Genomic DNA, 22,998 nt, shown 5'->3' with positions numbered 1-22,998 from the left:
AGTTGGTGAATTGTGGAGCTGGGATTCAAATCTAGGTATTGCGGATTCTAAACTGCTACTGAACCTGGTCTAGGACAGACTAATTAGATAGCAGAGGGAGATGTGACTTATACCATTTTTACTACTTTCCTTTAAGGCTGAAATGATTTCAATAGCATAAGTTAAAACCTAGCTCAATATTAAATCACAGTCATGACAGCTCAGCAATTTAATTTTGTTGTCTGATCTTCACAAATTAAAAAAAAGAAGCATGTGATCTTTAGAGATAAAATTTCCAAAATGCTTATTTCAATGACCAAAAAAAGTATATTGATGCCCATTTAAAAAAAATAACTGATGCTTTAGGTGAATTTTCAATAGGAATAAACCAAAATTAAGATTTTCCATCCTATTATTTATATAATACGGTACACTCTTTAAACCAGAAAAAAAAAAAAGCAAAGAAAAGGGGCACTTAAGGTACCTACTTATGTGTGTGTGTGTGCATGTCCATGCTGTGAATTTAAGTCTACTCTTGACTAAGATATAAGAAAGCTTTTCATGGGTGGCCCATGGATTTTAAGTTCCATAAAGGCAAGGACCATATCATGCTCACTTTCATTCTCAACACAGCACAGAAGTTTCATGAACCACATTTTAAAAGAAGACTCTCACTGTTGATAGCATCCATGGCTGCCTCCAACAGAGGCAGAAGAATGTGTTAATGGTATTTCAGCTCTGTGCACAATTTATAAAACCTATATATTTTACAGCTATAAATACTTCAGGGTCACACAAAGAGCTTGTGGAATAGCTTCTAGTACAATCCATCACCCTAGACCATGGTGCTTTTCACTACACATTGCTGCTAGCAACCCCTACACTTTTGACTAACGCAATGCTAAGGCAAAAACCATTCCCCAAATTTCTTATGTGTATGGTATGTGCTCTGTCTTGAAATAAAACGGACTGAGGCGTGCACACAAATTATAACCTCAGATTTTCATACTTAATCACATAAGCTTTTTGAAAGACACCAATACCATAAACATGCTGTATGAGGCACTACACTGTTTCATTAGTATTAGTAAATTCTAAGTATGTAAAACACAAATAAAAAAGACAAAAATATTTTTCAGAAGAAGCTTACCTGAATGTTTTTTGAGGACTCTTGCCAATTCTTCAATAGTTCTTACACAGTCCAAGCCCTGTAACAAAAATGGCACAGACTACTAAATCAAAACTGGAAGACATAACACAACACTGTAAATCAATTGTACTTTAATAAAATTTAAAAAAAGAAAAGAAAAAAAAGACAGGTTTCTAATCCAGTTATAGTTTCTATTCCAGAAATAATGATACTAACTTCAGCTTGTTCTATATATACTTTTTCCTTTTAGGTGAACATTAGTCTGCATTCTAGGCACATCCTAAGAATATGGAAACTCTCCATACATCCTACTTACTAACTGTTCTTAGAAGCACAGGAAAGGCTGAAATCAGAGTCCTAGAAGAGTCTCTGAACTGGTGAGAATGTCCATTTTTTCCCTTTATGTAACTGTGTCACTCAGAAGTACTCCATGTGACACAACCAACAAGAGGGAGCGTCTGTAGCCTGTCTTATTCATTCTGGGTAGACTTTCATTACAGTTCAATTAAGACCGGATGAATTGCTGTGGAGAGTGATTAAGCCCAGATTACTCCCCTACAGTACTAGTCAAAAATACAATGCAGGGAGTTCCCGTCGTGGTGCAGCAGAAACGAATCTGACTAGCAACCATGAGGTTGTGGGTTCGATCCCAGGCCTTGCTCAGTGGGTTAAGGATCTGGCATTGCTGTGGGCTGTGGTGCAGGTTGCAGACGCGGCTCGGATCCTGCGTTGCTATGGCTCTGGCATAGGCTGGCAAGCTACAGCTTCGATTAGACCCCTAGCCAGGGACCCTCCATATGCCTCGGGTGTGGCCCTCAAAAAGACAAAAGACAAAAAAAAAAGCACAAAAAGAAAGTCATACAGCAAATAAGAATAATATTTCAAATATTTAAAAACCTGTGTACTCACCTTTTCAACATTAGGCCCTTTTGATGGTTATTACCTCCCAGAATACATTCAGAATATTATTTTAGAAGTGCCCTCAAAACTAGTTTATTCATCATGTAAAAATTCAATCTCGACGATGAATATTCAGGTCATTCCATATATTGGACCTAATCTTGCTTATCTACATTATTCACCAAAGTCATGCTGAATAAATGGCAATTTTCCCAAATCAGATATATCCTCAAAGGACAAAGACTTGAAACTCATAAAAGGCTGAAAAAACCCTGAGCAAAAGCTGCATCATTCAAATAGATACCATTTGGAATGTTTTTAAAAATAATAAAGGGTAGGGATTCAGTACTACTCAGACTTTTTACCTTTTCCCAGTATTATATATATATACATAGAGAGAGGGAGAGAGAGAGAGAGAGAGCACGAGCACACGAGCGAAAGCAAGAGCTCACGTGCTTTTTAGGGCCATATCCACAGCATATGGAGGTTCATGGGTCGAACTGGAGCTACAGCTGCCAGTCTATGCCACAGCCACAGCAACTTGGGATCCGATCCAAGTCTATGACCTACACCACAGCTCAAAGCAATGCTGGCCGGATCCTTAACCCACTGAGCGAGGCCAGGGATTGAACCGGTATCCTCATGGATACTAGTTGGATTCATTTTTGCTGTGCCACAACAGGAACTCCCTATATTTTATACTTTAAAAATGCCTTGATATCTATCAGAGCCAGAAAACCTTCTCTGCTTTGCAGGCCCCAAGGCTGGTGGCAAGGACTCAACCCTGAAGTTAGAGTGAAAATAGATGGAGACAATACACAGATGAAGGGGTGCGGTTGTGTGCCAATAACACTGCTATGTACAAGACAGGCAGTGACCAGTGAGCTAATTCCTGACACACATGATCGATGCTGATGTGCACAACAACCTCCAGAGGCAAGAGGCTCTCATTTCTGTATTAGAGATTATCCACAGAAGGCCACACGTGGGAGAGATGAAACCAAGTCTGTTTCGGATCCAGTTTAACACTCTTTTATCATTGTGCCACACGGCCTGCATGCTAAAAAACTTTATGAAGCCCTTACGTGGCTGTATTTATGCACCTGAGCCTGTCTTATCAGCCGTGCCAATGGGACACTGGAGAGGCTGGTTTGGCTTTCTAGAATTCCCAGATGTCACTTTCAAATCCACTTTGTATTCTAGGTTGCAGGCACAAGTCTTTCTACTCCTTATGTTCACCTCTAAACCTTTAATGTATTTGCCAGATTGTGCCTAATGGCCTACTTCATATGATATGCCCTGATAAACTTGGAAAATACCATGCTATACTGTCAGTCAAGACCGTCAAATCACGCTGCTGCAGCAAATGGAAGTTTCACGTAATCACTGTACCTCAGCAGTTTCCAGTCCATTAATTGTCATACAGACATCGAGGTCACTCTGTTTGAACCCAAATCCATTTTTGGAGGAGCCAAACAAGCTCAATTTAGTTCCTGTTGGGGAGATAGGAAAAGTAGCAAATAATTACCTGAGTGCATTCCCTTTTCTGATCAAAACGACCCTCTCGTGAATTAAAAATCCCCAGTTGTTAGCTGCCCTATAGTAATCTAATTATAGTTGTTCTTTTATTAACTAGTCATTTATTATAAGTTATTTTCTCACAAAATCTACTATAAATAAATACAAGCTATAGAAGACATGAAAGATGATCGAATGCCACTTTCTTCTTAAATGCAAGGGCATTTCAAGGAAAATGTGGATCACCTCAGCATATTTAGTAACATAAAATTTACTACTTTTTCAATAAATTTACTTTTTAGAGGTGTGAATATTGACCCTAAACAAACTACTGACTACATGAAGTTCACTTGGGGCATCTGCTAAGAGAAATACTCCTCTGCAACTGTCTTTTTTGTTGGCAAACTGGGATTGGCAGACCAAACACCATCCTAAGGATATCACAAAACAACTGAAGCTCTGCCTCCACCCTCACCATAAGAGTACTTTCTCATTCTCAAACTTAATGTGCTCTTTCTGAAGGAAAATCACACTGCCTTTCTTAAAGGTAAAAAATTATTTACCTGGAAATTCTTGTCTTATGAAATTTTCTAGGTTTTGCCGAATATGTTCACGAGCCTGATCTTCTAAAATAGTTGGAGAAAAATCCTCTGCGTAAAATAAATAGATACATTCAGAAACAAAGATTGTTCTCATTCTCTGAAGAATTGTATTTTTAAATAAAAACACTTAACAAGCTTGGAAAAAAAAGAGAGCAAAAAAGAAAACCCTAACTTGTGTGTATCTTCTCGGTAGACAGCATTAAGCGATATAAAATAAAGATGCCTTTTTGAAAGAGTCTATCACCAAGAACTGCCCCTGAGATACAAACTAGTCTGAACTAAGGTTCTGCTCCTGGGTTTCAGAGACCCAGAGCCCTGTGAAGGCAGCCTGCAGGGAACTACCCTACCCCAGAGGGTGAACATGACACTTTGTAAGCTGTGTGAGGAGAACCGACAATTCCCTTTCATAGCTTATCATCTCCAAAGAGGTTTAAAAAAGAAATTCCTGATTACAAACAAGTTTCTCCAGGCACAGACAACTCAAGATGCAGCAGTGTGATGCAGCACGTTCTCCTGCTCCAAGCAGCTGCATGCCTCTCCATCCAATGCTTTCCCCTACGGAACTTTAAATCCTTATACCAACACTTCCCCAAACTGGTGTTCCTTAAAGGGCTATTATAAGCGTTACTAATTAGTGTTCATTAAAAAGTGGTCTATGCTCAAATTTTGGAAATGCTGAAGAGCTAAGTCAGTTATACACCATAACATTTCTTAGAAGCCTTTATTATGTTATCGTGCCCTGAAAATCTCTAAGGGAGGGGGCGGAATGTAGAGCTATTCTGTGTAACCTGTGGAATGCTTCTTGCTATGAAGTACTATGAATGGCAAGGATCTAGAAAAACATTTCAAGGGATACCAGTTGGGAAATGATAGTATTCCAGTCTTAAAAGACACCCCTCCCCCACCTTTCTCTAACAACTATTTATCTCAAGTCCCAAGTGGAACAGGATCCACGGTGCACTGTGGAGAATGGAAAAGACAGCCTCTACAATGAAGCGAGTGAGTTAGCGATTCGGATGACTCGTGAGAAGATGTCACTGTAATATTGTGACAAAAGAAACGTTAATTCACTTACTGTAACACTGAATGCAAACTTGATCTAAGATATTTGAAAACTTGGGTGTTAATGGTGGCAAAGGCTCCAGCTGGATTCTTTTGAAGTCTTCAGGACAGTCCTTCTTTAGATGACCCTCTCGTTTGCATAAACTGCATACTACTGTAGGAGACTGCAGGAAGACGGCATAGCAAAAGAAGAATTAAAACTTTGTCAAGTAAAGGAGTTTTTTTGTTCGTTTCTGCTTTTTAGGGCTGCACTTGCAGCACATGGAAGTTCTCAGGTTAGGGGCTGAATCGGAGCTGCACCTGCCGGCCTACGTCAGAGCCAGCCTCTCCAGATCCGAGCTGCGTCTGTGACTTAACGCTACAGCTCACAGCAACGCCGGATCCTTAACGCACTGAGTGAGGCCAGGGATCGAATCCACATCCTCACCAATACTAGCTGGGTTCTTAACCCGCTAAGCCACAATGGAAACTCCCAAAATAAAGGAGTTTTGAATCTCTTTTCCAAAGTGCACATTCTATTCCTCACATTTCAAAAGGGTGAAAATAGAATGTGTGGCCACTCCAAACTACCTGAGATGGGGAAAAAGGCAGGTATTTTCACTACCAATAGCATTCCTTTTCTCCTCTGCAAATTTCCAAGATGCTAAGAAGGGAAGTGGACCTAGTGGTTGCACTGGAGTGAAAGACCACCTTATTAGCAACTACCAGAACAGGGAGAGCCCTGTCTAATATACAAAAGCTGAAATCACATGCATTAAAAGTGTTTCAAGTCTCCTAGTTCCATGTCTAGGAGTGGCACCGATTACCTTGCCTTTGGTGAAGGTGAGTTTACTAAATTCGTAGAAAAAATCAGACTGATTCACAGTTGACTTTTCCTCACAGACATTTTCTTCTTTGAGGCTGATTTTATTCAGCTCCACTAGGAGATCTCCGTCCACATGTTTCCCACCTTCTTGCAAGCCTTCGTAGCTAGCAGACCCTCCTATTTCCTCTTCCTCTTCAGATAGGGCGTCCTCCTCCCCTGACCCAGTGTAGGTATTGTCTAACTCATCTTCATTTGCAATGTCATCCTCATCTCCCCTTTGGGAAATGGAGAGCCTGGGTTCTTCCTCTTCCTCCTCCTCTTCGTCCTCCTCTTCTTCGTCAGAGTGAGTGATTCCTGAGGTGTGGTCCTGTCCTGAAGGGGTAAAGTGGCTTAGGGTGTCTTCGAGTTCATTAGCACCTTCTGTGCTTTCCTCATCAACATCAGCTTTGTCATCTAAAGTCGCAAACTCCGTGCACTCTTTGGCTGTAGCATTTTCGAAGCCTTCTAAACCCAAAGTGCCATCTGTCTCATTATTTCCTGTGCTGCCACTGGCGGTAAGCTCTCCAGCTTCGCCACCACTTAACGATTGACGGTCAGTACTCAAAGGATGCTTGCCCTCCTTTCCATTTTCTTCTTTCTCATTTTTACTTCTTGTTTCTTGACGTGATACTTTAACATCCTCACGGTCATCGCAACTGACCTCTGCCTTGACACAGTCTGCGTTTCCCAGGTGGGTTCTGATGTAGGGGTTCCCCGTTTCCCCTGTACACGGGCTTTCAAAATTCTCTGCAGTCTCCTTAAGAGGGAGTGGCTGTACCTTGCAGGTGTTTGTGGTGCAACTGGCAGCGCCAGGACCTTGAGCCAAAACTGAGTTCTTGAGCTTGTCACCTTTGGCTTGTACACCTGGATCATGCTTTGCTACTTCTTTAGAACGTTCAGAAGTGCAGGTAACAGTGTTCAGTGGCTTTGGAAGGCTGGATTTTGTAATTTTGTGTGGAAGAGCAAAATATTTATACGTTGTCCTTAAACAATGAAGAATAAATTCAAACACAGGCTGACTATTCAGGGTCCTTGCCACATTTCTTTTAACAGAGTAGGGATCTGCAATGAAAAAAAAGAAATCACCACTTCATACAGTTCTCTTTCGTGTTTTTAAAATCAGACTGCTATAAACAAAGACAACAAATTAGCAACAGAAAATTTTACCATGTATCTTGTATGCTTTTTTAAAAAACTGGGGATGGGGAGGAAGAAGATAAGGTTTCAAAACAAAAAGAAAAGAAGTTTTCTTAAACATCTGCTCTAGGAAGAGAACCCATTCTGTTCACAACCAGTACCCCTTCCCTGCTCTGTTCTGTGACTGGGGAGGTGGAAAAAGACATCACTGGTGTGGCTCTCATGCCCTGGGGAAGTGAGGGCTTCCCGCCAGGCTCTGCTGAGTGCTCTGCCTCCCCACTCAGCCAGGCCCTAGGGTGTGTAGAGCTTACCTCCACTCTTCTGCCCTGGGAAGCCCCATCACTGAACTGGCTGGACTGAATTCAGGGGCGAGAGGGAGGCACCAGGAGGAGACACCACTTCTCTCAATCTTTTCTCCTCCCCTAGAACTCCAGCAGGTTAGGCAATTGGCCAGAAGAGCTGAGCCACAGAAACTGCAGGGGAGGGTTTAAAAATGTGAGATCCCCATGACGGAACACAGAATTTATGCAAAATGCAAAAAAAAGCCCCTCTTATGCAATACGAAGCTTGAAAAAAAATCAAGCAAAAATAAGAGAATTCCATTTAGGAGGTTCTTTAAATTATTTGAAGGAGGAGAATTAAGATTTCTAGAGGGGTTTCCACCTCCTGATTTTACAAAACTGAGAAGAACCAGTCCACTTAAGGAAGTCTACAGGGCACACCAGCATGTCTTTCATACAATGGCTTCAGTCAAATGAGGCTTAACTCATGTAAGAGTTTAGTGCTTTTTTAACAGAAAAGATGTTTTTATGAATAAGTTCTAAATGTTATTGCAGATATTCCAAAAATAACTATCCTTTCCCTCTATGGAGAGGAATCCAACAAAGAATGCTATTTTTCATGAGAAAAAGTATTTTCTTCAACCTCTGTAAAGCTAAACAACATCAAAAACAATCAATGCAAGGATGGAATCTAAACATCCAGAAATGAGAACAGTCAAGAGGAAAGGGAGATTTGCACATCACTTGGATAGCATTTAAGTTGTTAAGCAATTTCCAAAGAAAATAAGGACCCAGCCAGCCATTCTTTTAGCTGCTTAAGTAACTAAGATGTTTTACTGCAGCACTTAAAAAAAACCCAGGGTGAGCAAACTAGTCCCTTGGAATGACCCACTGTAACACATGCAATATTTGAGCCACCTATTTCACTTGTGGGGTGAGGCCTACCTTACATTTAGGAGCTGAAAAAAGACTGAAATAAAAAGCATGCTGTTAGACTGATACCTTACAAAAAAGAAAAAAAAAGGAATTAAAGATAAACATTTTGAAATACCTTCAATGGCAATGCGCTTTTTGGGCCAATCCTTTGATTCACGAGATACTGATTCTTTGACACGGATGCTTATTACTAAATCTGCCAAATTAAATTCTAAGGCATAGAATCGAAGTAATTCCACCCAGAGCTGCCCAACTGGTACTGAAGGCTGGTGTTTTAAATCAAATGTTAATGATACCTATTAATTAAGCAAAGAGAAAATACACAGTTATTTCCGATGTTGGTACAATCTGAAAAACTAGAGATCATTCAAGTATCAAATTAAAAAAATCTGAAAAACCTTAGCAAGAGTAGGCATCTGACAACCTATCTAGATAAATCCCATTCTAGGTTATATTTTGCTTGTGGGAAAATAGCTTTCCTTCACAGAATTCCTGGGATTAGAGTATGTTAAAATCTAGTCAGTATCGGAGGAATGGACAGGTAGTTTTCTGTACCCAGGCAGCACTCCTCATTTTGAAGTCTTAAGGGCAGGTGGAGAGAACTGCACCCTGACTGCTATTACTCGCAGCACGGCGCTCTCCTGGTTCCTGCGTCTGGAGGACGCCTTTACACAGTTACACACAGAGGTGGGCGCCAACTAGAGATGTAGAGCCAAAGGAAAAACACTCCTCTCACTTGCTCTGAAAAAGCTACATTAAGTTCACTGGATCTGCCAGTGGCAACTGCTTTTTAAGTCAAATAAATAACTCTTGATATGAGAAATTAGTACAAGTTTTCCAGTCACAGACTCTTGACAGGGTGGAACATACTGGGATGTCACACAGTGGAGAGTGCATAGGACTTGGAAAAGAATGGGTTCAAATACTGATTGTACCACTTCACAGATCTTAACTGCTCTGTGACTTAGCATCCTCAGTCTCAGACTGGCCGCTGTACAGCACAGTGGCTAAGAGAACTGGCTTTGGAATGGGACACGCTCAGCTCGGACATCCAACTCTGCCAGGTACTAGCCGTGTCTGATCCTGGTGAAGGGATACCAGCTGTCTAAGACTCAGTTTCCTCATCTGAACAATGGGGATCACAGTACCCACCTCATAGGGTTGTTGGGAGGACTGAGTGAGAGAGTGTCTGTTAAGAGCTTAGCACAGTGCCTGGCACACATGTTCAAAAAATGGTCGCTATCATTATCTGCAGAGTAGGGATGAAACCACCTATAACACAGGATAGTTATGAGGATTAAATCAGAAACACGGGAAAGCATCTGGCAGATTGGTTGCTCTCTGTATTTTTTTCCATTTATAGTCTTTTTAAATACAAGAAATCCATATATCATCGAAACAATGTCACAACTGTCAGATACTCTTCAGAGGTAACCTAGTTCAACTCCCATATGCTACAAGAGAAGGAACTGAAGCCCCAAGAGTTTATGTGACTTGTCAAAGGTCCCAGTGTTTGTCAACGGCAGAAAGGGAACCAAGTCACCCCATTCCCGTGCGCGCTGCTTCACCACACCATGCAATTTTGACACTGTCCAGATCTCAGTTTCAGTGGCAGCATGATTAGCAGTCAAATGTAAAGTTAAGGTATTGAATTGGACTTGCAGCAACAGCTTTTCCTTCTAAGGTACAGAAATTTGTTTCCAATTGTGCTTTATTATACTAAGCTTCAAAACAAGTGGTATGGTTATTTTATTCATACCATAGACTTATTCACTAAATCTCAACTGCACAGGTTCTGTGAAATGAGATAAAGTCATCAGGTGGATTTATAAAAGCAAAACTGATTAAAAATGGAAGTTGTCTAGGTCCCCACACACTACAGTTGAGGACACAAAGAAAACCCCAGAAATGGAAAGCTGCATCAGATTTCACCTGTTTACCATAAGCCTTAGTCAGCAATACTAAGGATTTTTAAGCATCTCACTGAAATGACTTGATATCACAAACGTGGAACTTAAAAGACCTTTGCCAATATCTAGACTAGTGGTACTTAGCTGAGGGGTTTTTGGCTCTTCTTTTTTTTTTTCTTTTAATGTTGAGAATACTTTATTTTTTCAAATAAAATAAGAACTGCAGCTAGCATTCACTGAGTGCTTATCACATGCTTGGCACTGAGTTAAGCATTCCATAAATCAATGGCCCTAGGAGAGGGTACCAACATCTCCATTTATAGGTGAGGAAACTGGGGCACAGAAAGATTAAGTCACCTGCCCAAAGACACAGAGCTAGGAAGTGGGAGAGCTGGGATACAAGTTCCAATATTCTGGCTCCACAGCCTGTGCTCTTAGCTACTACTGGATACCCCAAACAGAAAATTGATACAGTGGTGTGTTGTGGTGGCAGCAGTAGAGAGCAGAGCCACCACGGCCCTTGTCCTCTCAACTCTCAAAAGATTGTAGGAAACACAGCTGGAGAATATGATTCACCACTATCTCCTCATTTTAGGCACAAGTAAACCATGAACTAGAGGAGTGACATGACCTGTCTGTGAAGAGGTGGGATTAGAATCTGGGTCTCAAAAGTATTTTGTGGCTATTACTGTCATTTTACCCCAAAAGGTTATGGGGAAGGTCATGGAGTCAAGGACGATTTACTAATTTGGGCCAGAATCCTATTCTTACTACTGGTATAATTACATTGCTCAGATTTTTGTTTGAAATTTCAGTGGTAATGGTAATTGACATTTCATACATAAATTATAATAAATAATGTATACATTAATATGTTATGTACATGTAAATTATACATACATAAATTACACATAAAATTTATGTATACAAATTATACATAAATTCTCCTATCCACTTCTAATGGTATGGATGACTCAAGTACTCTAGACCACAGATTTAGTCACTGTTAATTTTAGGAATTTGAGGTTAGTTAACTTTTCCTCTATCAAAACATCATAATACCACCTAAAATGTAAGTGGCTCTTAGAAGACAGATAAAAATTTAATCTTTGAATTCTCAATCTCGTTCACAGCACCTTGTGCACAGAAGAAACTACCTATGGATTCAATTGTTAGAACTTTACCTTTTCTCATTATTTGTCTATTCAAAGGACTGAAGAGGAAATTAAACAGCCATGAAGTAGTTAAGATAGTTGAGGAAAGAAGAGAGGCAGAGTGAGTAACTCATAAACTCCACAATTAACAACTGAATTAAAAACAGATAAAACTAGAAACAAACAAGAACAGACCTGTCCCCTTTTAATGGGCATTTCTTTTGGTGCCTCTTCTTTTGCTGTGTCTGTGTCCCCTGCAGCATTATCAGTGTATTCCCAGACTACAGAGTCTTCCTGTATTTCTTTAAGGTTGAAATTCCCTAGTTTGTTTAATGAGAATCCTTCAATCTAGGAAAAATTAGACATGTACTATTATAAGGCAGAAGTGATCTTCTATCAATCAGAGCATATTAATCCTGGAAGAAAGGGAAAGATAACACACTTGTATCTCATTGAAAATATAAAAGGAGTAACTGTGAGACATGTGTAAAAGAACATCTGCAAATTAGAAAAATCAAGCGTTTGATTTGCAAAAGAAATGGTCATTTTTGGGAAATAATGCTTCATTAAAAGTCTAAGAGAAGGCAATGGGGCCTCAGCCTAAGGCCATGGTTCTGGAATAAAACCGCCCTAATCTAATCTCATGAACCAGCTCTGAGACCTTCAGTAAGATCCTCACTTTCTCTAGGCCTCAGGTTCCTGTAAAAATGGATAACACCAGAATTTCCTTCATGGGGTAGTCAAGGCATAAAATAATGGACATTCACATAATGGTAAACGGCATACATTTAAGTACAATAAATATAAGATATTTCTTTTGATGATGTTAAGATGCAAACTGCTAAAGAGATACAATGATGGCATTTTCACAGCCTTTAAACAGGTTATGTACATAATGAATTGTGGGGCTGGGTGTGGATGGGCTATCTTGGTTCTCAAATGTGTCTCCACCTGAAATGGACTACTTCTTTGGTTTAGCAGACAAAGTAATCCTAAAACATAAGACACAATACTGCCCCTCTGTTCAAACAGTTCCCTTCTTAGGCAGGATGAAATCCGGCCTTCTCCAGGGCCTTGGTAACCGGGTGGTCCTTTGCTACTTCACTGACCATCTTCTCGTCTATCCTCCTGGCTTGGAGCTGACACCTGCTTTTCCCTCTGCTTAGCAGGCTCTGCCCCCCACATCAGACAGCCCTGCAGTCGGGACTACATTCAGGCTCTGCTCACCAGGCTCTGTTCACGTATTTGTCTTTAAAGAGCTCCTCCACTCTCTGTCCTTTCCTGGGTTTCTTTTTCCTCAGAGGATTCTGCCACTTGCTATGTACTTATTCACCTTTCTCACCTCACGTAAGGGGTTTATCCAGTTGCTTTTGAGTTTTGCTCTTTATTTGTGGTTTTCAGCGATCCATGATGAGCTAAGCATGGGTCTCTTTGAATTTATCTTACTTGAGGTTTGCTCATCTTACTGAGACTATAAATCTATCTTTTCATCAAATTTGCGAAACTTTTTCTACTCCATTCTCTTGTTCCTCTTCTTCTGGGGCTCAAACTACCCATACGCTAGATTTGTCTGAAATTGTTCCACAGGTCCCTGAGGCTCAGTTATTTATTTTTTGAAATTTTTCTTTCTCTTCTTCAGATTAGTTTCTACTGATCTATTTTCATATTTACTGACTCCATCCTCTATCATCTCCACTTTGCTGTGACACTCATCTCATACATTTTTTAATTTAGATAATGTGGAGTTTTCTTGTGGTGCAGCAGGTCAAGGATCCAGATCCAGGGCTGTCACTGAAGCAGCTTTGGTTGCTGCTGTGGTGCAGGTTTGATCCCTGGCCCAGGAACTTCCACATGCGCCAGGGGAGGGCAAGAAAAAAAAAAAAAGTAATGTATTTTTTCACTTCTAAGATTTCCATTTTTTCCATTTCTAATTCTCTGGCTGATATTCCTTATCTCTTCACTTATCGCTTAAGTGTTATTTCCTTTATCTCCTGGGGCAACAGTTATAACAACTGCTTTCAAAGTTTTTGATAGTTCCTGCACTGGGCTTATCTCAGGTTTGGCATTTGTCAATTTCTTTTCCTTCGAGAGTGTTTCATTTTCTTGGCTCTTTGTATCGTAATTCTTCTTCTTTTTTTTTTTTTTTTCTGTCTTTTTGCCATTTCTTGGGCCGCTCCTGCAGCACATGGAGGTTCCCAGGCTAGGGGTCGAATCGGAACTGTAGCTGCCGGCCTACGCCAGAGCCACAGCAACGCGGGATCTGAGCTGCATCTGCAACCTACACACAGCTCCCGGCAACGCCGGATCCTTAACGCACTGAACAAGGCCAGGGATCGAACCCGCAACCTCATCGTTCCTAGTCGGATTCGTTAACCACTGAGCCACAACGGGAACTCCTGTATTGTTAATTCTTAATCTTACTCTGGATATTGTGATACTAGAGTGTATTGCGAAAATTCTGAATTCTGTACATTATTCCCAAACGTGTTGCTACTTTTGTTTTACAGGTAATTAACTTGATCAATCAAAATGCACACTGTCACACCTCTGGTGCATGGCAGTTCAGCTGGTGATCCCAGTTGAGTTTTCTAAGCCATGGCCTGCTGTTTCCAGTCTGCCTCACATATGTGACTTGTAAGTGGTGTGTCATTCATTTTGGAAAATTCTCCATCATTAGGACTTCAACTATTTCTTTTGCTGCTTCTTTCTTTTCCTCCCGGTATTCCCATTATACATACATTACAACCCTTAGTAATTGCCCTGCAGTTCTTATTCTGATCCATTTCTTTTTCTCCTTTTGCTTTTCAGTTTGAAACATTTCTACTGAATAAAGCTCAATGATTCTTTCCCCAGTTGTGTCCAATCCCCTGATGAACCCAAAGGCATTCTTCATTTTTGCTAGTTTTGACGTTTAGTATTTCCTTTGATTTTTTTCTTAGAATTTCTCTCAGCTCATATTACCTATCTGTTCCTGAATGTTGACCATTCTTTCCTTTAGCGCCCTTAGCATGTTAAGTTTTGTTTTCTAAATTCCTGGTCTGGTAATCCCAATGCTTGCTCTGTGTCTTCAAAGTACAGTGTTTTTTTTTTTTCTTCCTTTAGTGTGCTTTGTAATTCTTTTTGTCGAAAGCTGGGTAAAAGGAACTGAGGTGCGCAGGTCTTAGTGTGAGGTTTTCTTCTAGCTGGCTAGAATTAGGCCATGTACTGTTTGCTGTAGCTGTAGATGTCAACAGGCTATAACTTTCTCTGGTATCCTTGTTTTTGTCTCCTCTATTATTTGAGGGTTTCCTAAGTGATTTCTTCTGAAATAAGGTCCTTCTAATATAATTCCATTATTATAAAGGAGGCCTAATGATGCTGTGGTAAGCTATGGGGGGAGAGGATTCATTCTGTAGTCCTTTGATCAGGTCTCAGTCTTTGAGTGAGCCTGTGGTCCTGGGCTGTGGCCTTTAGGCAGGGTTCTCGGTCCTGCCCATCTGAGATGAGATGCGTAACCACAGAATTGGAGCTGGGTATATTTTCCTTTCTTCAGGTTAGTTGGGCCCTGATAAAACCCAAGGTGATTAGGTTTTGGTAGAACAGTTTCCCTTGAGGGCAGGCTTTTGTTTAGGACAACAGAATGCTCTGGATAATTTCAAAATGGCTACATTTCTCCTCAAAAAGCATGAGATTTTTATTAGATCTTTACCCTGAGAACCTGGTGGACATTTCTGGAGTTAAACCTCATGAAACCAGCCCTCTAAAACGGGCCCCCCAGTTGTTTCTCACTTTCAAGCCTATCCAAACTGAGCCTCTAGAACCACAGTTCTACCCTGGTCACGGTTCCAGTGGTAGGATTCTGCTCCTGCGCTTTTGCTCTGCCAAGTTACACATTTACCTGTCTCTCCAATTTTGGAGGCAATGGTTACCCTCATGACCTCTATTCTCTGGTGGCTCTACGAGCTGTTAACTTTCAGTGTTCAGGTTTTTACTTCTTGTGAGGACAGAGTGAAGATTTCCAAGCTCCTTACATGATGCACTGGATTGGTCCAAGAGTCAGTCAGAGATGTACTGAGCTTCCACACAGAATTAATTCCATTTCTCTATAACTGCCCTTTTGGGGTTTTTCCTCCCTTGTTACCTGGTGGCCCTAATTCCTCTGGTAACAAAGAGACTGTTTTTCTGCCAGAGTTGAGTTTAGGGGTGAAGCCATTTATAAAAACCCACTCTGTGTTGGTTCATGTGCTCCAAGATTTGACTTCTCTCCAAAGGTCTGTCAGCATTTATTCAGTCTCCAGAACCTCTGCATTGTTGTTTATGTCGAGAATTTACTGCCGTTATTTCCGAAGGATCACGAGTTTTAGGGGTTCATGCCTCCATGCCATAAGTGGAAGATGACTTTCTACTGAAGGGGAAGAGGACTACACCTGTTCTCCTACCTTGTTCCAGGAGCTCTATGTTCATGATCTCATTTCAAAATTCTTCAGATGAGCCTTTCAATAAGGTTCAGAGATTAAATAACTTGCTCAAGGTCACAAGGATTTAAGTGGCAAATCCTGGGTGAATCTCAGGGCTGCCAAGTGATAATACTGCCCTTTTTTCTACTGTATCATCTGGCATCCTTAAGGTGTAAATAACTGTTTCTTAAAGGTTAAGTTTATATAAACTAAGGAAGATTCCAAGTACTACCTATTTGGAGACCAGTTTAAAATATATATATATATATATTATATATACATATTTTTGTCTTTTTAGGGCCACACTCATGATATATATAAGTTCCCGGGCTAGGGGTTGAATCATAGCTACAGCTGCTGGCCTACATCATAGCCATAGCAATGGGGGATCTGAGCTATGTCTGTAACCTACACCACAGCTCATGGCAACACCTGATCCTTAACCCACTGAGCGGAGCCAGGGATCGAACCCGAATCCTCATGGACACTAGTCAGTTTCATTTCTGCTGAGACACAATGGGAACTCCCGAGACTAGCAAAATACTGTTGTAGGGGATAAAAGGTGCTAAGAAGATAGGGTGAAGCCTGTTTGTCATCTACAACTCACACATAAATATCTAATGATAATAAGGTGGGAACTTTGGGAGTAACCGGTCAGAGAGGAGAGTTTCCAACATGGAAAAGATCTGAGTAGGGTGGGAGAGAAGAGCTAAAAGATGTTTCAGAAGACAGATCAGAGCAAAGAGATGTGATACTCTAAGCTTCTTGACAGGGAATTTAGTCTTATTCACCTGTGTATTATTACCCTTAGGGCCTAACAATGACTAATATACAGAGTTCTTTAAAGACTTCAAAGGAATTAACGGTTTAGATACTTTCATACACATAATTCTGAGGGTCTTAATAGATTTTCTGTAGAAATAGTGACATAAAATATCTGGAATCATCAACAAGGCACTGAATTTCTTTTTCCTCACTTGCTTTATATTTGTGACTAAGACTCTAGCAGAAGCCAGCATTGTGATGCTTGACTAATTTAAAATGTTAAAACTACAGATATCTTCGGTTCAGGCAGTATGTCTTATTTGATCCTCAGGATTCAATCCAGTGTTTGGCCACCATATACCCAATTTTGTCATTAAATCCCTTTCTCATTTCTTTTGAGGGCCGCACTCATGACACACAGAAGTTTCTAGGCTAGAGGTTGAATCAGGAACTACAGCTGCTGGCCTATACCACAGCCATGGCAACTCAGGATCTAAGCCACATCGGTGGCCTATACCACAGCTCATGGCAATGTCGGATCCCCGACCCACTGAGCAAGGCCAAGGATCAAACCCACATCCTCATGGATACTAGTTGGATTTGTTTCCACTGCGCCACAATGGGAACTCCCAATTTTGTCATTAAATCTTAAATAAACAACTGGTATAATCAAAATCAAATGTCACTAGTTCTCTAACTTCCAGTATTACTTCCAGGGAAATAATACACTGGCCAAATAATACAATAAACAACTGGTATAATCAAAATCAAATGGCACTAGTTCTCTAATTTCCAGTATTACTGCCAGGGAAATAATACACTGGCCATAGTATTCTTACTACCCTTAAGCAAATCCTAAGAAGAATCTCATCACCAGAATAGGAGCACCTTTTCCCCCTGCTTCCTCACACTGTGACAGATACCTCCTTCAGAAATGATGAGGACACAAGAAAAGGCAGATCTCACTAAGACAACAGTGAGCATGGTAACACATCCAACCTCTTCTAAGGCTTTTTGGGCACAGGAATCCATCTGGTTTGGTGCCATCATAAACTCCTGTCTCTTCTGGGTCAAAGTGAAAAGAAAACTTCAAAGACTTTTATGGATTTCTACCTGGGTCTGCTGAAATGGTTATTTATCAACTAAGGGTTGGCTTTGCTCTCTAACTCTTTTTTCCACCAGGAGAGCAGTGTAGCAAAGATACCCTGACTTCTTTCATTTCAATACCATAAGCAGAGAGAGCTCCCTTTAGGCATCTGGGACTCACAACAGACTGCAATCCCTAAGGCCTGGAGGGAGTTTATACAGGACTCACTCTGCTTTAGTCTTTATTCTCAGGGCCTGGCAGATAAAGGTCCCTGCTTAATTATCAACTTATAAAGTATAAAGAAAAGGTTCCTTAACCCCCTCCCCCTGCCCCTGCTTTTTTGACATATATCATAATAATCCATAGCTTCTACTCTGGAACATGTCCTCCTTAAGTGATGAGAATCCTGAGTATAGTAAGGCAAGTAGTTAAAATACTAGATGTATCCAAGTAAGCTTTCATCAAGTGAGCCTTTTTATAAAGTATAAATCTCTTTATAAAGATTTATAAATCTTTAAATGAGAGTTTATCAAGACCAACACCTAGGAACTAAAAGTGAGGTTTCCAAGAAGATAAGAATAACCTCATTTTGATTTTGAGATGGCTGCTTTTTAAATCTTATTATTTGAATAAATCAGCTCAATTTTAATTTATCCAGAAAGAAAGAGTGGTTACATTACCAAAATTGAATGCACCTTAAAGATAACAGCAAAGTGTTGTTCAAGAGGTGACTACTAAGTTGTGCATCTTGTGGTATAGGCAGCAATCTCAGCACTTATATTTTCTTTTGTTTCACAGGGAAGGGGGAATAAGAAGAACAAAAAGACTAGAAATGGAAAGTAAGTGATAGTGAATTGAATGCTTCCCACAGTCTTTCTGGAGGTGATATATAAATTCAAGTATCATATTAAAAAACTGTACCCAAAAAAAGTGTCTACCAAATGATAAATTAATATAGGTTCATGTTCTCTCATTTGAAAACATCAGGATCGTATTCCATGAATTAAGAGTTTTTTCAAGGAGTTCCCATTGTGGCTCAGCAGTAATGAACCCAACTAGCATTCATGAGGATGCGGGTTCAATCCTGACCTTGCTCAGTGGGGTTAAGGATCCAGTATTGCCATGAGCTGTGGTGTAGGTCGCAGGCAAGGCTTGGATCTGGCAGCTACAGCTCTGATTCAACCCCAGCCTGGGAACCTGAATATGCTGAGGTTAAGGCCCTAAAAAGCCAAAAAAAAAAAAAAAGGGGGGGGGGGTTCAGTTTAGAAAAGTGTCCCTAGCAGAGTTTAGGGCGGCATCTTGTAGTCAAGCACATTAACATTTTAGCAATGAGAGGATATTCACAATAGTATGAATAAATAAATTCAGGTTACCTCTGGTTTGTTTTTTAGTCTTTGAAATCATGAATAAAGGATTGCAGCCCTGTAATAAAATCAGTATCAAATATATAAACAAAAAAAGTTTTATACCCATGATCCTAGATAAACAGGCAGAAGGGGTTCTTTCCTCTGCTGAAGAAAGAAAATGGCCATCAAGGCAAACACATAAGGTGGCAAACCTCCTTCTTCAGGGCGGTCTATACTGCAAAGCTACAAATGAGAAAAAAGAGGATAAGCATTATTTTGTACCAACTTGTCACTTATGCAATTTGGTCTAAAATACTTCACTTCCATGTATCACATGATTTTCTCCTCAGAATAAAACTCCACAGCGGCAAAAGATAAGACTTCTTTGTACTTTTGGAGGTATCACCCTCTGTGGTTTTGAGGGACAGCTTTGATTTCAATCTTTTCATGTTGTTAATTAACTAAATTCACTTGTGAAGGGCCCTAAAATAATATTTGCTGTTTCAGTTTTTGGACATCCATGGTAAATTCATCCACTTGGTTCAGACACTTGAGGTCAAAATGACAGCTCAATTCCACATGTAAGCCAACTGGCTGTGCTCAGCTTAATGGTCCCCTCATCCTTAGCTACTAAATTGAAAATGTGTGCTTTGACCAGAAAGGTGATAGGGGAGCGAATGCAAGCAAACGTCTTAGCGCTCCAGACATAACTTAGACAGCACGGCCTACTTAGAGATGAAGTAAGAGGCTGCTTTCAAAGGATAGCATATTGTACTTATCAATTCACCCAGTTAAGAATGGGGCAATCTCAGTTCATCCTGATCCCAAGCAACAGGAAACACATACTGTTATGGCCATGTCTCAATCAGTAAAGCTTTGGCTTTTCTCTATAAAGCATTGACACAGGATCGCAAGTTTTTTCTCAAGCATGATGGGACTTTACATTTCGGGGAAATGTTAAATGTTCTCACATTTATTCAAGCATTTCAATTGGAATGCCGTATTTAAAACACCGGAAAATTGTAAAACAAGATTAGATAGTGGCTTTCATTTTTGGGGCATCTCTGGGTACGCTAGACATGGTATGAGAAGCTGAGTCTCAAATTTTCTGGTATCTAAGAATTACCTCAGGAAACTAGTTAAAATGTAAAAGAGGTTCTTGGGCCATAACTCTGGGATCTGATACATAAACCTAATTTTAATAAGCACCATAAATCATTTTGATCTTTTAAGCAATACTGTTACAGTGATACAGAAACACTAAATTTTCCTTTCTTTTTTTTCTTTTTTTTTTTTTTTGTCTTTTTGCTATATCTTGGGCTGCTCCCGCGGCATACGGAGGTTCCCAGGCTAGGGGTTGAATGGGAGCTGTAGCCGCCGGCCTACGCCAGAGCCACAGCAACGCGGGATCCGAGCCGCGTCTGCAACCTACACCACAGCTCACGGCAACGCCGGATCCTTAACCCACTGAGCAAGGGCAGGGACCGAACCCGCAACCTCATGGTTCCTAGTCGGATTTGTTAACCGCTGCGCCACGACGGGAACTCCTAAATTTTCCTTTCTGTACACACTAAAATTTCTGTTCCAATACTCAGATGCCCACTCTCTTGATGTCTATAAACATGCATCCAAAGATTTAAGATTAAATGACCCAAGTGAAAATCAAAGCATACTGCTTATGCACATGTGGCATGTATTTATGCATTTAAAGAACTCAAACCTACCTTTGCCCAGTGTCTAAATGCGATCACCAAAGGAACCAACTTTGATTCTAGTTTTCCAAGGGCCGTTAAATGACTGGTTGTCAGACAAGCATTTTCATTTCCTGCACTCACTTTACAGAGAAGACCGCTGGTGGGGGTAGAGGGCGAGGATAGGAAGGACAAAGAGAAAGATAAGTGTTAACACAAGTATCAGGTATCTTTTACACCACCAACAACGAATGCAAACTGGTATAAAATACCTTAAAAACGAAAATGAAAAGCTCACTAAATCTTTATGGATCATTTAAATAACTGGATAAAAAAATGTTAGGGCAGCTATTTTCTGAGTAAACTTTGTTTTTCAGAACTAACCCTCCTGTGGTTTTATATATTCAAACCATTTGGGAGGATAAAAGGCAAATAAGGAGCACACTGTAGAATGTCTCGAATGGGAGTATGAATTCATCTTTTTAAAGCAAAAGAGTGTTCTCCCAAGTTGGAGGAATCTGCCTAATGGCAAACCATTACGGCCTACAAACCACCCATCTTACAGTGGTAACAGTAACGCTTCCGGATGGATGGTGGCACAGCCAGGTGAAGTCACACCAATTGCTACTCACGACTATTAAAAATGCTGCTAAAAGGATGGAAAATAAGGAGATCAGAGCAAGTTACTCTTTGACAGAGCTGGTCTTTACTGAATTGCAATGGGTCAAATTTCTTTTTAAAATAAAACACTCCTTCCTCTTTCATAAAATGTCAAAAGCATACGGAGAATGTTAATAAGAAGCCCGTGAAATTAACCACACAGGAGCTTATAACTCTAGAAACTGGACATTAAGATGCAGTAAAAGTACACGTGTTTCTGACAAGCTGATAATTAATAAACAGCTTAAAAAAACAGAGACCTTTGCTTTTCTCTGCACACAACCACTGGCACCCTAGCGTGGAAATCAGCATCAACATCAGTAAAAGAGTCTGAGGAAAAAGAAAGAATATCAAATAGGTTAATTAAGGCTTTGTTTAAACGAACAATTAGATAAAGTACAAATACCAGTTGTGAATTATTTATTTGGCCTTTTGAAAGACCATTACAAAACAAAGCTCTTGAGAGATGATTACAAAATAAAAATGACTTGAAGAGGAAAAAAGTATTATACTCAAGAATTGAGTGATCATATTAATTAATTAATTTTGGGGGGGGTCTTTTTGTCATTTTTAAGGGCTGCATCCGAGGCATATGGAGGTTCCCAGGCTAGGGGTCAAACTGGAGCTGTAGCTGTCAGTCTACACCACAGCCACAGGAACGCAAGATCTGAGCCGTCTGCGACCTACACCACAGCTCACAGCAACACCAGCTCCTTAACCTACTGAGCAGGGCCAGGGACTGAACCCATGTTCTCATGGATACTAGTTGGGTTTGTTAACCACTGAGCCACAACGAGAACTCTGATCACATTAATTTAAAACTCTTATTTTGCAAAACTGATGTCTGATTAGAAATGACTACATTGAATCAGAACTATTAAATGTTATATAGATAACATAATTAGAAATATGGATAGGATATAAAAAACGAAACAGCAGCAAAAGCTAATAAAATATTTGGGGTCAAAATACATAATTGACTGAAGTAAGAAGAAATATTTAAATGCTTCATTCAACTGAAACAACAAGAATGGGAAAGACTAATTTAAGTGATGACACTGTTTAATGAGACTTATGGAAAAGCATATAAGCCATCAAGTCCCAGCTACGCATTACTTTAGATAAGTGATAAAACTAACTGGGAACAAAAATATTTGTTGATTGACTAATCTGGGCTGGGTCACGCTCTTTATCATTTGTAAAGTATTAACTTAAACAATGGAATAAAGAGGAATATCCTTTAGGTTTATCCATAAGAGGAAATCTGACATATTTTGCCTCTTCTTAGTCTCAAACTAAGAATCATTTAGTCTTTATAAAATTCTGACATTATCACCAAGCTAAAAGCTTTATGTATAACATAGTTATTCTACATACTAGAACAACTAACAAGACTCTGACTAAGTTGCTAATAATTCATAGGCATTTGCTCAGTTTTTTGTTTGGATATTACCCATTTCATTTGTTTGGATATTACCCATTTAAAAAAAAAAGACTTCCAAAATAGGAAAAGTTTGATAAGTAAGATTCAAAAATAAGA

The 22,998-nt window shown here is 40.0% G+C and overlaps 1 protein-coding gene across 7 annotated transcripts in view; it reads right to left on the bottom strand.

Moving 5' to 3' along the window:
• Positions 1-22,998, bottom strand: part of TUT7 (terminal uridylyl transferase 7) — a 64,988-nt gene that overhangs the window by 26,639 nt on the left and 15,351 nt on the right. For all 7 annotated transcript variants that reach the window (XM_047755287.1, XM_047755292.1, XM_047755291.1 and 4 more), the window contains 10 exons: positions 21,719-21,788; positions 20,832-20,958; positions 19,231-19,350; positions 11,669-11,821; positions 8,525-8,705; positions 6,018-7,117; positions 5,225-5,375; positions 4,111-4,197; positions 3,422-3,522; positions 1,130-1,187 (listed from right to left, as the gene is read on the bottom strand). In XM_047755287.1, coding sequence (XP_047611243.1) covers positions 1,130-1,187; positions 3,422-3,522; positions 4,111-4,197; positions 5,225-5,375; positions 6,018-7,117; positions 8,525-8,705; positions 11,669-11,821; positions 19,231-19,350; positions 20,832-20,958; positions 21,719-21,788 — 2,148 coding nt within the window. The remainder of the gene's footprint in view (positions 1-1,129; positions 1,188-3,421; positions 3,523-4,110; positions 4,198-5,224; positions 5,376-6,017; positions 7,118-8,524; positions 8,706-11,668; positions 11,822-19,230; positions 19,351-20,831; positions 20,959-21,718; positions 21,789-22,998) is intronic.

The sequence above is a fragment of the Phacochoerus africanus genome, chromosome 12, assembly GCF_016906955.1.
Source record: "Phacochoerus africanus isolate WHEZ1 chromosome 12, ROS_Pafr_v1, whole genome shotgun sequence".
Taxonomy (NCBI): domain Eukaryota; kingdom Metazoa; phylum Chordata; class Mammalia; order Artiodactyla; family Suidae; genus Phacochoerus; species Phacochoerus africanus.
Note: the sequence above shows the minus strand (reverse complement) of the source record. Positions and strands in the feature narration are given on the sequence as shown.